The 16571-nt window shown below is 44.9% G+C and overlaps 1 protein-coding gene across 2 annotated transcripts in view; it reads left to right on the forward strand.

Moving 5' to 3' along the window:
• The first annotated feature begins 1196 nt into the window (after positions 1–1196).
• The window catches only part of TRIM67 (tripartite motif containing 67), a 46975-nt gene continuing 31600 nt past the window's right edge, over positions 1197–16571 (forward strand). Inside the window, exons 1-3 of one of the 2 annotated variants that reach the window (XM_041749700.1) lie at positions 1197–1368; positions 1486–1996; positions 2060–2287. In XM_041749700.1, coding sequence (XP_041605634.1) covers positions 1244–1368; positions 1486–1996; positions 2060–2287 — 864 coding nt within the window. In that variant the 5' untranslated portion in view covers positions 1197–1243. Of the gene's footprint in view, positions 2288–16571 lie in introns of both variants that reach the window. The other variant, XM_041749699.1, reaches the window with a different exon arrangement.

The raw sequence follows: 16571 nt of genomic DNA on the forward strand, positions 1-16571 counted from the left end.
GAGACCTAGGAAGCGACTGTCGAGCCCCGCTACCTGACCGTTCGCAAACCACTGGCTTTCCGGGTCCCCTTGTGCCCTTTAATGGGGATGGGCGGGAGCGCGGGAGCCGGCGGGGGAGGTGCTGGCAGGGCGGGGCGGGCCGGGCCGTCGCTCTAATTCCGGATGCGCGCTCCAGCCACGGAACAGATGGTCGTTGACAACGACCCTCTCTACCACACCCTTGAAATTGCCCCTTGACTCGCCTAGCAGCCCAGGCAAGCCCTTCCTCGCTGAGCGGACGCCCCTCGGCTCCTCCCGCCCCCCGGCGCTCTCTGCTCTGGAGACCACAACTCCTCGGCACGCCGCGCGGGGAGGGGGCGGGGGCGGGGGCGGGGCGGGCGCGGCGGGGGGCGGGGAGGGGATTCCCGAGCCAGCCGGGCGCTCGCCCTCCGCCGCCGGCTGCAGCGTCGCGCGGCCAAGGTCAGAGGCGCCGCAGGAGCGGCAGCGGCGAACCAAGGAAGCGGGTCAGTCCTTGCCGCGGGGGAACAGCCCCAGGGCGCGTCGGGCCGGCGGCAGCGGCCCCCGGGGGGGCGGCAGGCGGAGGTCTCGGAGCGGCCGGGCCCCGCGGAGGCAGTGGCGGGAGCCGGGACCCTGCCCGCGGGGGGCGGCCGCCGCGTCCCCGCCCGCAGCTGGGCTCCGCCTGGAGCCGGGGCGCTGTCCGCCGCCTCGTGGTGCTGAACCCAGTCCCGCGGCCCAGCGGCCCAGCGGCCCTGCTCACTCTCCTCCTCACCTCCTGGTCGCTCCGATTGGGGCGGGGCAGGGGCAACAGGGAGCCACGAGCAGCTGCCCCCTGGGGCCGACGGGGGGAAGCGGGACAGCTAAGAAACGGCAGCCCGGCCGCTGGTCCTGATGCGCCGCGGAGACGCGCACTGCAGCCGGCGGCGGCGCTAGTGCTGATTCATCACCTAGAGCGCCTCGCAGGCCATCGCGAGGGCAGCTACTGGCTCCGGACTCCGGCCGCAGGTGGAGGAGCCTCGCGGGCAGGAGGTGAGGACCCCCTGCCTTCTCTTGCCCCCGGTGGTCGCAGGGCGGTGGCCCCAGGATAGGAGAGGGGCGTGCCCCCGGGGCTGCGAAGTGGGCATGCCTGTGTAATGCCCTCGCTTGCAGTCTCTCTGGTGCTAACTAGGCTCGGTCCCTCCGCCTGTCTCTGGGGCTTGGGCCGTTCCACCTCCCCCCCTGAGCAGCTCGGTCTGCCGGTGCAGCGATGGAGGAGGAGCTGAAGTGCCCCGTGTGCGGCTCCCTGTTTCGGGAGCCCATCATCTTGCCCTGTTCCCACAACGTTTGTCTTCCTTGCGCTCGTACGATCGCCGTTCAGACGCCGGACGGCGAGCAACACCTGCCCCAGCCGCTCCTGCACTCCCGCGGCTCCGGGCTACCGGCGGCCGCCGCCGCAGCGCCTCCTCTGGACCAAGACCCGGCGGCTGGCCCGGCCTGCAGCGGCGGGAGCGGGGGCGCAGCTGGCGGCCTGGGCGGCGGTGCGGGAGGTGGCGGGGACCACGCGGACAAGCTGAGCTTGTACAGTGAGACGGACAGCGGTTACGGGTCCTACACCCCGAGCCTCAAGTCTCCCAACGGGGTTCGCGTGCTGCCCATGGTGCCCGCACCGCCTGGCTCCTCGGCCGCCGCGGCCCGCGGAGCCGCCTGCTCCTCGCTGTCCTCGTCCTCCTCAAGCTCCATCACGTGCCCGCAGTGCCACCGCAGCGCGTCCCTGGACCACCGAGGCCTGCGCGGCTTCCAGCGCAACCGGCTGCTCGAGGCCATCGTGCAAAGGTACCAGCAGGGCCGCGGGGCCGTGCATGGGGCGTCCGCAGCCGCGGCAGTGGCCATCTGCCAGTTGTGCGACCGCACCCCGCCTGAGCCGGCCGCCACGCTATGCGAGCAATGCGACGTGCTCTACTGTGCTGCCTGCCAGCTCAAATGCCATCCATCCCGGGGACCCTTCGCTAAGCACCGCCTGGTGCAGCCGCCGCCGCCGCCCGCGCCCGCCGAGGCCGCCTCAGCATCCCCAGGCGCGGCCCAGGGCGCCCCCAGCGGAGGCGGTGGCTGCAAGAGCCCGGGGGGCGCAGGGGCCGGAGCTGCTGGGGGCGGCGCTGCCCGCAAGTTCCCTACGTGCCCGGAACACGAAATGGAGAACTACAGCATGTACTGCGTGAGCTGCCGAACCCCGGTGTGCTATCTGTGCCTGGAGGAGGGCCGTCACGGCAAGCACGAGGTGAAGCAGCTGGGAGCCATGTGGAAACAGCACAAGGTGAGCGCAGGCTGGGCAGGGCGCAGGGACACAGGTGCAGAGAAGCGGGCGCGACAAGGCCCCCCCCCCCCCCCCCCCCCCCCGGCCTCCTCCCCAGAGAGGTGGCAGAAGGCAGGAATTCCTTCCTTCTTTCCTTCCTTCATTCATTCATTCGACAGACGCTGAAATGAATCCAGGGACTCTGAAGTGGGTGTTGGGCATGAGAAGGGCATAGAAAGATGACTTACTCGGTCCCCTTTCCCCTGAGATTGGATGATTTTACACAAAGGGCACCCAGAATGCAGAAGCAGGGCTTTTTCACTCCCAAAGTTGTCTAATAAATTACCCTGAGGGCTTTGCGGGATTTATGGCATCCGGGGCCCCCTTCCTCCCTAGAAAAAAAAAAATTTTAAGTGCAAGTGTTCCCACCCACCTGCAAAAAAGTGTCTGATCCCTCCCCGCACTTGGTTCATCTTCCCTGAAGATAGGAAGTTTCTATCCTAGCACTCAGTGAAAGGACACACTACTTCCTACAGAGCAGAACTCGCCTCTGCTTTCAGAGCAGATTTGCCTACACTCTCAAGGAGTCTCCAGCACTTTCTACCCCCAGAATGCCTCCCAGCCTAGAGGGAAGATATCATTCCTCATGGGCCTTATTTAAGAGTTTGGGTGTGTGGCCTTTTAGGAAGGGAGCATCATTCCCTGAGAGATTTTCTCTTGCTGAGACACTGCCACTCCTGGCAGTGGGAGTGTGGTGGCCCTGCAGATCAAGCCATACTTTTCTCTGCAGGCCCCCGAAAGCCTCCTTCCCCTGTGACTTGCCTGGGGCTGGCACCTCCCAAGTGAAAATGGAACAGCCTCTAAGTGCCAACTCATGGTTGTCAATGTGTTCAGTACCTGACACTGGGAGGGAGAATCCTCAAAATGAGGTCACATCCTTTTTCAGGATCCCTGGGCAAGAGTGGAGTAAGTTCTTCTCATGAACATTCACCTTAATTTTCTATCCAAAGGCCAAGCCATGCAACCGGACTTGCTGGCACCTGAGGTCAGTGATTGTGGCCTGACCAAGTTAGAGTCCCTTATTCAATGACCCCAACTACATCAGCAAATTTGGACACTTATCATTCAATATCCTCTTTCTCATAAACTCTCACTCCACAAATAGACAGAAGGTCTCCAAATGGCCCAACAGGAACTATGTATTCTGCTTGAGGAGGGAAGACATGGAAAAATAAGGAATTTGCCATGGTTACATTGAATCATCCGACTGGAAATGGACAAAAAGGGTGGCATAGATGAGAGAAGGGACTAACCATTCCTATTATAGATTTGTTGTATTTAGTTACTGTATAATTTCATCTGCTATTATGTGTGTGCTATTATTGTAATTCAACATTTTCAAATCAGAAAATTAGAAAAGAAATGGGGGAAAACATTAGAAATCTACCTTGGAGTAGGAAATTTGCAGAAGAGACATCATTTCACAAATAAAGAAATCTTTTGCAAAGAAGCTGTGATCAGCACCAAGACAAGAAGCATAGGTTCACATTCAGATTTCACAAGCTGTTACTTTTTCACAGCCTAGAGGGCCAGAATTAATTCTAGGTGTTGCCACCTAAATCTTTAGATTTAGTGAAGAGTGGAAACCAGCATGATTTGAGATGAGTGTGCACTCTTAGAAGAGACTAAGACTCTTGCCAGGAAAAGTTAAGTTGGATAATGAACTATGATTTAAAGAACCAAGACTATGCAGGAAAAAATCATTGGTCATCCTTCCTTTCGTATCCAAAGCACCTTTAGAACATTTCTATCCCGGGATCCCTGGGTGGCACAGCGGTTTGGCGCCTGCCTTTGGCCCAGGGCACAATCCTGGAGGCCCGGGATTGAGTCCCACATCGGGCTCCTGGTGCATGGAGCCTGCTTCTCCCTCTGCCTATGTCTCTGCCTCTCTCTCTCTCTCTGTGACTATCATAAATTAAAAAAAAAAAAAAAAGTTTCTATCCCCAACCAACAATGGAAAGTTTTGAGGAAATATGGAAAGCACATGTGATATTTGCTCAACAGAGTGGGAAAGTTATCTGTGGGAAATAGGACAATGGAGAATCTAGTGTCTCGATTTTATACGTAATGCCACAGCTTCAGGAAACTAAGACATCATCCCAAATCCAGAAGGAATGATGTGAGATACTTTTCAAGAATGAATAGGAGTTCTCCTGTTACCTTTCAGCAGGGGCTATTTTTCTACAGAAAGGACAATTGAGTGCTTACTATGAGCAGCCCAACCAGGGGCTAGGGAGCACTGCTGGAGGTGTTTGGTCTGAATTTGTGGGCAGATGTCTAGACATCCACTGTGAGGCTGGCTAGTTTTTGTTTGTTTGTTTGTTTGTTTGTTTGTTTGTTTGTTTGAGGGTGGCTAGTTTTGAAAGAGAAACTGGAACACTCAATTTCACACTCCCACCAGGGCAGTTTAAGCTCTTCCATAAAACTTAAAGTTTCCATTGTTGTTGCCATTCAAAAATCCCAGCAGCCATGACAAAGCCTTGTGGTACTACCAGAACTAGATTTGGGACAGAAACATTTCCCTAACACTCCTGTGACTGCAGAAGCCTTCATTAAAGCCCTGCTCTAATTCTTCCCAAGTGTGGCTGGAGCTTGCCATCTAATTACTGATTCTTTAGCAAAGAGACATCAATGTGACACTGAAATCTATTTTAAAACAAGATTATCACCTTTTGAAAACAGTGTAAAACCTTTAGGTTTGGGCCAAACACATTTTTACATATTTAATTTCTTATTGAAGTATAACTGACATATGATATTCTGTTAGCTTCATATGTACAACATAGTGATTCAACATTTATATACATTGTGAACTGACCTGTGACCGCAGTACATCTAATTACCATCTACCCCCATACAAAGTTAATACAATACTATTGACTGTTTTCCCGTGTGCTGTACATTATATCCCTATGACTTAGTTATTTTACAACAGAAGGTTTGTATCTCTTGATCCCCTTTACACACCCCCAAGCCCCTTGCCCTCTGGCAACCACCCCTCTGTTCTTTATATGTATGAGTCTGGGATTTCCTTTGTTTATTTGTTTGTTTTGTTTTTTAGATTCCACTTATAAGTGAAATCATGTGGTATTTGTCTTTCTCTGTCTGACTTATTTCACTTAGCATAATACCCTCAGCTCCATCCATGTTGTCACAAGTGGCAAGAGCCCATTCTTTTTCATGGCTGAGTAATATTCCTCTGTGTGTGTGTGTGTGTGTGTGTGTGCACGCGCGTGTGTGTGTACCACATCTTTATCCATTCATCTATTGATGAACACTTAGGTTGTTTCCATATGTTAGTTATTGTAACACATTTTTATATTATTCTTTTGGAAAGGGATTAATCATTTCAAAGAACTTCTGATGTGAAGAAATAATGTGTTGTAAAAGATAGAACACAGAAGGACAGCTTTTGTCTTTTTGCCTATTGATTATGGAATTCCAATTTTCCTGAAGCCAGAGGAAATGATCATTGTGAGCTATATCTCTTCCCTAGAATGACATGTCACAGAATGTCAATCAGTTTGTCCATAACCCTTGCTGGGTACAAATGCTCAACCCTGAATTAAAACGGTTAGAAATTGATTCCTGAACTAGGTATAAAATGCTGGATAAATCCTTTTTTAGAAATCTTTGGAAAACTCTGGAAGATAAGAGAGTATTAAAACAAAACTCTCACTGATACCCTAGGATTATTGTTCTTAATGAGTCATCACTTCACAAGAGCAAAGGAGGTGATGCAGCCTAGAAATCTCAGGGAAAAGAGGGCTTCAGATTACTCTCATGTCTTGAAGTTCTGCCAAAGGGCACTTGGCTTCTCAGCACTTTATTCCTATCTTGTTTTAGAAAAGCAATAAGGAAAGGCTTTTAGCCTTTAAAGCCTCAGAAGAAAGACTCCTCCATTAAAAGAAATAACATATAAATAAGAAAGGCAGAACCTGTAATCAAATCATAGCTGAACTATGATCTCAAGTACACTTATTTGAATATTGGTAGTAGTTTATAGCACAGGTAATAAATGCTTGTTAAGAATTAGAATTACATGGGATGCCTGTGTGGCTCAGTGGTTAAGCATCTGCCTTCAGCTCAGGGCATGATCCTGGAGTCACAGGATCGAGTCCCACATGGGGCTCCCTGCATGGTGCCTGCTTCTCCCTCTGCCTCTGTCTCTGTGTCTCTCATGAATAAATAAATAAAATCTTTTAAAAAAAAGAATTAGAATTACAAATGTAGAATTATAAAAATTAAATATCTCCAAATTCTAATTTGGAGAGGAAAAAAATCTCTAATGTTTTAGGGTTTCCTTGTAGAATTCTATCATACGTTTATTTTGTGTTTTTTTCTTTAATAATACAATATAAATATTTTTCTGTCAGTTAATGTATGTCATTTGTGATGACTGCATGCCATTCTTTCATATGAATTTAATATTTTATTTGATTAACACCTCAGTGCTGGATTTTAGGTTGTTTTGAGTCTTTTGTTGTTACAGACATCTTTCTAGTTAAATCAATGCCTATACTCTTTTTTTTTTTAAAGATTCTAAAAATTTATTTATTCATGAGAGACACAGAGAGAAAGAGAGGCAGAGACACAGGCAGAGGGAGAAGCAGGCTCTGAGCAGGGAGCCCTACGTGGGACACAATTCCGGGTCGCCAGGATCAGGCCCTGGGCTGAAGGTGGCGCTAAACTGCTAAGCCACCCGGGCTGCCCCTCAATGCCTATACTCTTATTATTTCCTTAGGTTAAATTTCTAAATATGGAGATGCTATGTGAAAAGATATTTGGCCTTAAGATATTTGTTTAATGTTGCCAAATTGCCTTTCATAAAGTTTATGCCTATTTTCTTCCAAAAGAAAAATTATGTAAATAATAAAATATTCGTGTAGACAGGACCATGGGGGATGAAAATAAGGTGGATTATCTTGTTTCTAGTAATTACTGTTTGCTATTTTCATTACATTATTGTTAGAGCTGTTTTTTTTAGAGCTGTTTTTAAAAAAAGAATTACAAGTATCTAGATTTTTATATTTTTAACTACTAGTTGGCAATCTGCCCTCCCTCAAAAATTGGTTTGATCTGAGCAGCTATTGCCCAAGTATCCCTCTTTATTTGAAGGGCTGTGAAAAGACTGGCCTTCAGGGCCCACGTAAGGCATTTTAATGTGGGGTTGGATGGGGGGCAAGAGAGTTCAGTAGAGAGTAGTAATTGGTAAGATGTGTCCCTTTGGGGAGATCTGAGTTCTACTACTCTATGGCTGATTGCTGTGCACTAGCTGCTGACCCAGGGCTACTAAATGGAAATGCAGTAGGGTCTTCAGAGCATGTGGCATGGAAATATGCATAATCTGAGTGAAAGCCTGGATTTTTGAGAATCTTTTACCAACTCTGAAGTCCTCAGAAGTGAAGTATCTAGACTGGCTTCTGTTCCATCTGCCCCAGATTGTCAAAGAACCAATGGCTAATCTGCTCAGACTTCTGGAAACATGATTCTGCTCTGATAACTAGAGTTTACCACATCGTCTCAAACTACCCTCTATGTTAACATCACCTTGCCTTCAAAGCCGGCTGGATGATAGCCCTGCCCCATGCTTGGATTTAATTCCAAGCAAGTCAGTAATTCCGGAACAGTTATTAGAAAGAACCCTATGTTAACAACTTTTGAAATATATGCCTTCCTCAGCACTCCAAACATTCGGAAAACAGAAAGTGGATTTCAGAGAAGAAGACAAAAATCCATAAACTTGAACCGCTTTTACCTTCTTTTTGAAGATTGTTTATAGAGACAGAAGGGTTTAGAATTTAGAAATAACTTAAAGAATGAGAAAGGACATTACTAGGGATAAATATATTTTACACTATATGCTGCTGTGTCATTTCAAGGTTGAGGTATTGTATTTTTAGCCTCTAGAGGGAGATCTTTTATGTGGATGGATATTCATGTTGATGGGACTTGAGCTGTGGATGTCAATAATGTGGAGTGTTCTAGAGGGAAGCTTATATCTTCATCTCTGAGACAGACTAAGGAAAGGGTTGACAAACTGTCACCCACCATCTATTTTTGTAAATAAAGTTTTACTAGAACAGAGCCATGCTCATTTGTTTACAATATTGCCCATGGCTGCATTTGGCTACAGTGGCTGTTGGAAGAGTTGAGTAGCTTCAGCAAAGCTCTGCGGACTGCAAAGCTGAAGATATTTACCATTTGGTCCTCTGTAGAAAAATAGTGTGCTGACCTCTAGACCAGGACCTGTGATTACAGTGTGGTTGGCTGAGCAGCAGCAGCAGCCAGGAGCTTGTTGGAAATGTAGAATCTTGAGACCTGCTATAGTCTTACTGAATCAGGATTTCCATGTTAGTGAGATCCCATGTTGATTTGTATGTACTTCAAAATTTGAGAAACCCTGGTGGGATGATTTTTGGGGCCCAAGGCTTTGGGCCTGTTGTTCTAACTCTGTAAGAAGTGTAACAAGATGTGTAAGCCATCTGAGAAATGGGGTGGCCCTTCAAGCCTGAAGCTAATACTCAATAAGTAGACTCTAGGGAGTCTGAGCAGATTGAACCAGAGAATCTTACTTAATTACCCTGACACTAAACAGAATCTTTGGGTTCAGCAAATTCTGTGTGTTGGGAGACAATACAGTGTTCAAAAACCACGTGGTCCAGAGAAGCAAGAATCTCTGAGGGATGAAGGTGTGTGCAAAGCTGTCTGGGCCCTTCTGGGCTCCAGTGTGGGCATCTCAGGAGAAGGAAATGCTAGACAAATGCTCTTTGCTGATTTCCTGGGATTGAAGAGAAACAGATTTACTGTTTATATCTCTGGATTTCCTTTATATTTGCTACTTAGTTGTTCTATAAAGAGAGTGCTTTGTCCACTCTTATCCAGTTTTGAAGGGCCTGCCTAGGGAGTGGTGGAGGTTGGAAGTATCAAAACCATGGAGCCAAAAGGAGCAAGGGAGAATGCAGATGACATTGTAAGGGAAAGAAGAGGGTGTGAATTCACTCCTCCCTGCTTGGAATTTCCTCTTGCAAAGCAAAAACTGTGGATTTAAAAATTTTAATCCTAGAATAGGCTGTTTCCAACAGATATCATCAATTCCAACCTCCTCATTTTGTAGATGAGGAACTTGAGGCACAGGGGTTTGCTATAGTTGCACAGCAAGTTGTGAAATGATTCTGGTAAAAGATGATCCTTTTAAGTTCTTCATTGTACATTTTGATTAACTATATAAATGTGATAGAATGCTGTGTATGTATCTGAACAAAAACGGGTGTATATAGCATCATCTAATTAATCTAAAGTAATTATGAATGGAAGAAATATTCTAAGAGGTAGGGACAGAGATGGGGACACAATTCCTCTTTCATTTAACTGCAATGGAGCAGCAGAAAATGGAAGTAAGTGGGTGAGGAGGAGTCAAAACGTCCTGTTTAGAAGAAGTAGTATGAAAGAGTTTGAGGTCTGGAAGGAATATAACAGATCATGTAGCACTGCCTCTTCATTTTCCAAGCAGCTATAGAGAGGTTAAGTGGTTTGGAGGAGAGAGAGGGTAGGGAATGGTCCAGAAGGAACAGAGACAGGTGAGGTGGGGCCGGTGAGCTCACTAGTATGGAAGAGGTCTAAATGACATAGACAGGAACATTAGCACTTGCCAGAAGGCTGGGCCTTGGTCACATGTCATTTGAAAAATCTGTTCAGACAGTAGATAATTTTTAAAAATGAGGTCAATGGGCAGCCCGGGTGGCTCAGCGGTTTAGCCTGGGGTGTGATCCTGGAGACCCGGGATCAAGTCCCACGTTGGGCTCCCTGCATTGAGCCTGCTTCTCCCTCTGCCTTTGTCTCTGCCTCTCTCTCTCTCTCTCTTTCCCCTCTGTGTATTCTCATGAATAAATAAATAAAATCTTAAAAAAATAAAAAATAAAATAAAAATGAGGTCAAGGTTGCATTATGAAAGTGGGCAAATATTTTTACAAATATTGTCCAATCTCTTGATCCTTGGTAACAATTTGATTCTGGGTGGTAGTAATAAACCAGGAAACCAATAAAATATGAATAATCAGAAATGAGAGGCCTCTTAAAGTGTGTGGCTTATCATCACTTAACAAATTATGTGTTACCTACCATATGGCTAGCTTTCCCTATCAGCTGAGTGGTATCCCCATGTAACTAAAAGTAATCTCTAGTATATGGATAACTAAAAAGCAGAGGGTGCATTTTGAACATTAATCTTTTTTTCTGAGCTTATACTTCTAATGGGTATTTATTCTTCGGTTCAACTACTTACTTATTCAATCAACAAGTAAATCTTGAATATCTATATCATACCAGGTACCATTCTAAACATTTAGGCCACAGAAGGATGTGTTCTCTTCCCACAGAACATAAACATAAAGAGAAAGAAGATCAACAAGTACACAAATAAATAAATGGGATATTTTCTGATATTGGATGATTTCTTAGTGGATATTAGATCATTTCTGATATCCACTAGGATGGAAGTAAAATAATGTGATAAAAAAAGACTTGGGGGACTTCCTTGTGGGGAGGGTTGAAAAAGCGAGACTTGAAAACTGGGTAAGAAGTGGCCAGCCCTGCCCAGTTCTGAAGGCAGCATGTTTTATAGGGAAAACAAGAACCAAGAACCAGAGGCGGAAGATGCGCAGTGTGTTTGGGACAGAAATGGGCCCCTGTGTTTGGAGTGTAATAAAAAAAAGATGAATAAGTAGTAAGAGATAGGCAGGGTGCAGAGGAGTCAGGGCCTGGCCCCAGATAAGTGCAGTAGGAAACAGCTGGAGGCCTTTAAGCTGAGGAGTCATTTTTTAAAAAATCATTCTAATTGCTGTTTACAGCAAGAGTAGAGGGTCAGAGCGGAGGCAGTGAGGCCAACTGGAGACTATTGGAGTAGTTTGGGCTGTAAAGATGGGGACTTGAATTAGGAGAGATGTAGCAATAATGGAGAGAAGTTTATATGTTCATATCCTGCTTGGGATTCTTTGAGCTTCTTAGATTTGTGGTTTGATGTCTTTTATTATTTTTAGAAAATTCTCTTATTTATTTCTTTAGATAATTCATTTCTCAATCTCTCTCTCTCTCTTATCCTTCTGGAATTCCAATTATATATATATATATGTTAGATTGTTTGATATTGTCCTACAGTTCTTAGATGCTCTATTCTTTTTTCTTTAATCATTCCTCTTGTCTCTTTGTGTTACAGTTTCAATAATTTATATTGGCTACTCTTCAGGCTCACTGATTTTTTCCTAGGCTGTGTCATGTCAACTGATTAACCCTTTCTGGATTTCCTCTGCATTTTCGTAGTGGTCCTGCCCCTTTTCCAGCAGTAGGAAGTTTCAAATAGCCTGGCCCAATGACTGTTTTCTGCATTTCCCTACCCCCCCCCCCCCAGAAAGATATGATTTTTCTCTTTTCTTTTTCTCCAGCCACATGGGTCTTCTCCTTGCTCAGAGTGATGGGACAGAAGGATAGTGTTGTTGCTTGTCCCTAGTGGCTTAGGATTTTGTTGTGGAAGGGAGAAGGGTCCTCATGGGGCTTTGTACTTCCCTGCAGTGACAGTCCCATTCCTCTTGCAAGCCAACTTCTGGGGTGCAAATGTTTCCCTCTTTTAATCTAGGAGTCACTTTAGATTGTGTAACTAATCAGGTTTCACTTTTCTCTTCAGCTGCTAGAATGCTTAGAGCCAAATATTTGGTGCATACATAGTAGATTTAATTATGTTACAGATTCCAAGACTTATTTCTGGCTTCATTTTATGTCCCCACCCTTCCATTTCTCTCTTTTAAGTTATGCACTATTGAATTCCACAGACCCTTGCAAACTGCCTTAAATACCTTTTGAAATAAATTAATAAAGAAGCAAATAGTGGCCTGCTTGAATAAAACCAAAAGAACAAGAAACCTCTGGAAAATCTCATTAAGATAATACCCTACTTCTGAACAGTGTTTAGTCACTGTTAAAGAAGTGCTGCTTGAAGACATTCAGCTCAAGGAACAGGGATCTTCCCAGTCACTGGGACATGTGACTGTTCCCTTTCAGTCCCATATAATAAAGAGACTCCAAAATAACTGTACCTGCTCTAGACAATAGGATCATTCACCCTATTTCACATCTTTCATGGGAATATCACCACATACCATCAGCTTGTTTGGAAGGTGTGGTTATTACCTCTCAAATTGGTTACCTTTACAAGTATCTGCAGCTTATCACTGATGAATGTTTGTCTTCCTCACAAAGGGACAAGTCAGGGCACATTAGAGGCAAGAAAATCCTGCTGGGGGTGATAGTGTCAGGAAGTGTGAGAGGTTTGAGATTTTAGCCTATGTACAGGCTATCAAATTCACTTACCACAATTTCATGGATGCAGGCAGAAGACATGAGACTCCCACATCAGAAATGAAGAACAATTTACCACTCAAAGCAACTGCAGTAGTCAGAGTATCAGCATTTTTGTGCCAGTTTCCTGATCCCCCACTCACACCAGGTGGTATGAAGAGGGCCAGATGCCACCTGCACACGTAGTAGGTCATATCACAGGAGAGGAACTTCAAACTTAGGGAGCCCAAATCCATTATAATGGGTGATTAGTATGGGACACTTTGCTCCAGAAAGAGACGCATCTCTAGCTTCCAAGATTGTTGCCTATACAAACATTCTTGGAAAGATTGTCCAAAAAAAGAGCAATCTTGTTGGTCAGACTTATAGGAACGAGGGACCCATAGAAAATTATCTTCCAAAAAGAAAAGAAAATTATCTTCCAACAGAATTAAATCAAAATTGAAATTATTTCTTCAGTGATTTCTGCTTCATGTACATCATAGGAAGTTACACAGGGCCCCCTGGTTCCCAAAGCTGCTTCTTTCAGTTTGAGTATACAGGCCTCAGAGCCATCTGGGTAAAGGAGGCAGGATTCATGGTATCATCTGTCATGTTTCTTGCTCCTCTGGAGTTTGCTGGGTGTCATGAGGATAGTGGTAGTGGTTATGGTGATGATAATTCTGGTATCTCTGCGGTGGGGCCCAAATAAAGTATGAGTTAAAGCTGCTCAGTTATGGTACCTTCATTCCTGAGTCTATTTGCATTTCCTCTAGCACCTGAAGGACAAACATCAGCTCATAGCTCTTTGTATTATCCAAGCAAAACATTCCATTGGATAAGCATTTGTTGGGCATCTACCATAATTCACAGGCTGTGCTGGAGACTGTGGATACATATAAAACAGGCTACAGGAGAGCTCGCAGACAACTGGAGGAGAGGAATCATTTTATATCCAACCTAATATACATGGAACTAATGTTAAAAAGTGGAATGAAAAAAAGAATGGAATGAGTGCCATATTTGAAATGTGAATGGACCAGTGAGGGAAGAGAGAGGAGAAGGCAGTTAATTCTGCCTAGAGTTTCAGAAGGGGAAAATAATAGTGAGGGGAGATTGAAGAGAGGATGATGTTTGAACTGATGTCATGAACGATGAGGAGTTTTGTTAAGAAAGAAAGAAAAAACTTAAATGTACAGCAATGTGTGAAGTGTTAAGAAGGATGTTTAAGATCTAGTTTCTACTTTCAAGCAGCTTATTATCCGCTGGTAGAGTGCCAAGGATTAACACACATTAACTTAAAGCAGAGGGGCATTGAGAAATATAATGCCATTTCTGATTTTATTTTTAAAAAAGGGGCAGCCCTGGTGGCTGGGCAGCCCTGGTGGCTCAGCTGTTTAGCGCCACCTTCAGCCCAGGGCCTGATCCTGGAGACCCAGGATCGAGTCCCGCGTCAGGCTCACTGCATGGAGCCTGCTTCTCCCTCTGCCTGTGTCTCTGCCTCTCTCTCTCTCTCTCTCTCTCTCTCTCTCTCTCAGGAATAAATAAAATACTTTAAAAATAAATAAATAAATAAAATTCAAAAATAAATAAATAAATAAGGGATCTTCAATTTTTCATTTTTAGCATCTGAGACTTACTGAAAACATCCTAGATCTGGAGTGGTAAAAGAATGATGTGATAAATGGGTTCCAGAAGCCACATTTAAGGGGACATCTAGCCTGAGAGGCTAAAAGAGATTGAATCTTAGCTTTACTTCAATTTCAGTGGAGAGCAGAAATCCCCTGGCTATATTCCTTTGGAAGATTCTTGTAAATTTTTATCATTATCCCAGGTTGTTATATTTAGCCTGTTTGCCAGTAAAACCTGGTAGCAAAAACTTCTGAACATTTCAGTTTGCTTTGCTTAGTTAAGGGGGATAAGGGTGGAAAAGGAAGAGACAAAAAAAAAAGAAATAAGAAAGCTAGATGAGAAAAGAGATTCACAGGAGGAAGGAGGCAATGAAAGGGAATGGACCAAAAGGTTGATTAAAAGGATGATTTTGGATTGGTCATTAGCTCCAGTCATTAGACAAGAGGGTTCATCACTGATGCACAAGAAATAAAGAACAACATGAGAGCACAGGTAACTGGTGCTGAAAGTATATGAAACCAACCCTAAGTATGAATACGAATGAGCACAAAGTAGGGGGCCATACCAACAGAGACATGAGGGAGGGCTATGAGAAAAGAGGAAAGTTGAGTTGACTGGAAGAATTTGGAGAAGTGAAAAGGAAGGAGATGTCCCAACAAAAAGGCAAATGCTCTTTTCTATAATTTGACCACTGAAAGAAAGGTCTAAGACCAATTCTCGTCAAATATGATTGTCACAAAGACAGTTCTATAATAGTTACCAGTGACTGCAATTGACCTGATCCTAACGAAGTAGTTTAGGAGATAGAAAACCTCAAACCTCACCTACCTTTGCTCAGCAAATGGCTTCTGTATATTGGCAAAGTCAGGATTCTGGTCCTGGGGGTTTGTGTACCTGACATCCTATTCCAGGCTTGTTTGGTACTATCCACGCATGTTTGGCATTATCACCTGATCTCTGGCCTATCTTCATGCAAGCATGGTTTTGACTGTGCCTAATTTTACTTTTCTGCCAGTTGAGTCTTCTCAGAGTCTTTATAGGCTCTCCTTCTAATACTCTAGCTCATCTTGATTAGATTGTTCTTATTTATATCTTATTTATATCTTATTTATATTATTAATCAATGGTGTCTTGCAGCTAACAGACTTACCAGGTGTCTTTCTTTATTTAACCAACTTTATCCCTCACATGCATAAATAACACTCTGCTTTGATCTTCTTGACAGCAAGAACTGTGTCTTATTTATCTTTGTATTCACAGTATCCAGCAGGGTAGCTGGCACCCAAGAAGCCATGAGAAACATTTATTTCATAAAGGAATAGTGAAAACACCAAAATGTATTCTAACAACAATACCACAAATGACTATTCCAGCACAGTTCCTATTAATTCATGGTGAATCATGGAACAGAGTGATTCATGAAGGAGGGGCATTCCAACCAATGGTATGGAAAATAAGGGGGGGGGGCGGATTTTGCATATTTCTGGGCCCCTGATTGAAAAGAGCCATCTACACTCATTAACATGGAACTTCCTTCTCTCATTTTATGTTTAAGAGGTTTCAGAAACAGTGAGCTGATCTCATGGCATGACAGAAGCTAGCTGGAAGTGTCGATGTGACTTTACCCAGATTTTTTTTCATTAAGTTTTAAAATTTTAATTCCAATATAATCAAACATACAGTGTTACATTAGTTTCAGATACACAGTATAGCAATTCAACAATTCCATACCTCACTTACACACTGCTACATCTTGTCCAGAGGCTAGATTGAGCAGAAATCTACTAAAGTGACATTACTGAAATCTTTATGCTGTGGAGGCAGTAGAATGTGGGGAATAAGAAAATTCATTTTAGAGACAACAGTCCTAAAACTCTATCACTTGCCATGGAATGGCTTTGTACTATATGCGATATTGTGCTTGAAGAACTCAAGGCAGTACACACCTCCTAGTAGGTGTTCAGTAGAAGAAATCCACTAATGCCATGGTTATTATCATGAAAGACAAGGTCAAGTATGCTGTGGAAGGGTCAGAGGTGGAGCACAGGAGTCCTCCTGCAGTAGGGCTGAGAAGCAGTGCCATCGTTGGATGCGACCACTTCACACCATCACATTAAATGGATATCTAGAGAGATCCATCCCAGGATCACCTGCACCAACCATCTGGTCCCTCACTGGCTAAAGTTATGGGGAAGATGTGAATTGAAATCAAAAAGTCTTTGGAGCTGTGTCTTTGGGTCAGTTTCTGATGCCTCTGTGCCTGTTTCTTCACCCTGGAGAGGCT

The sequence above is a fragment of the Vulpes lagopus genome, chromosome 3 (assembly GCF_018345385.1).
Source record: "Vulpes lagopus strain Blue_001 chromosome 3, ASM1834538v1, whole genome shotgun sequence".
Lineage (NCBI taxonomy): Eukaryota > Metazoa > Chordata > Mammalia > Carnivora > Canidae > Vulpes > Vulpes lagopus.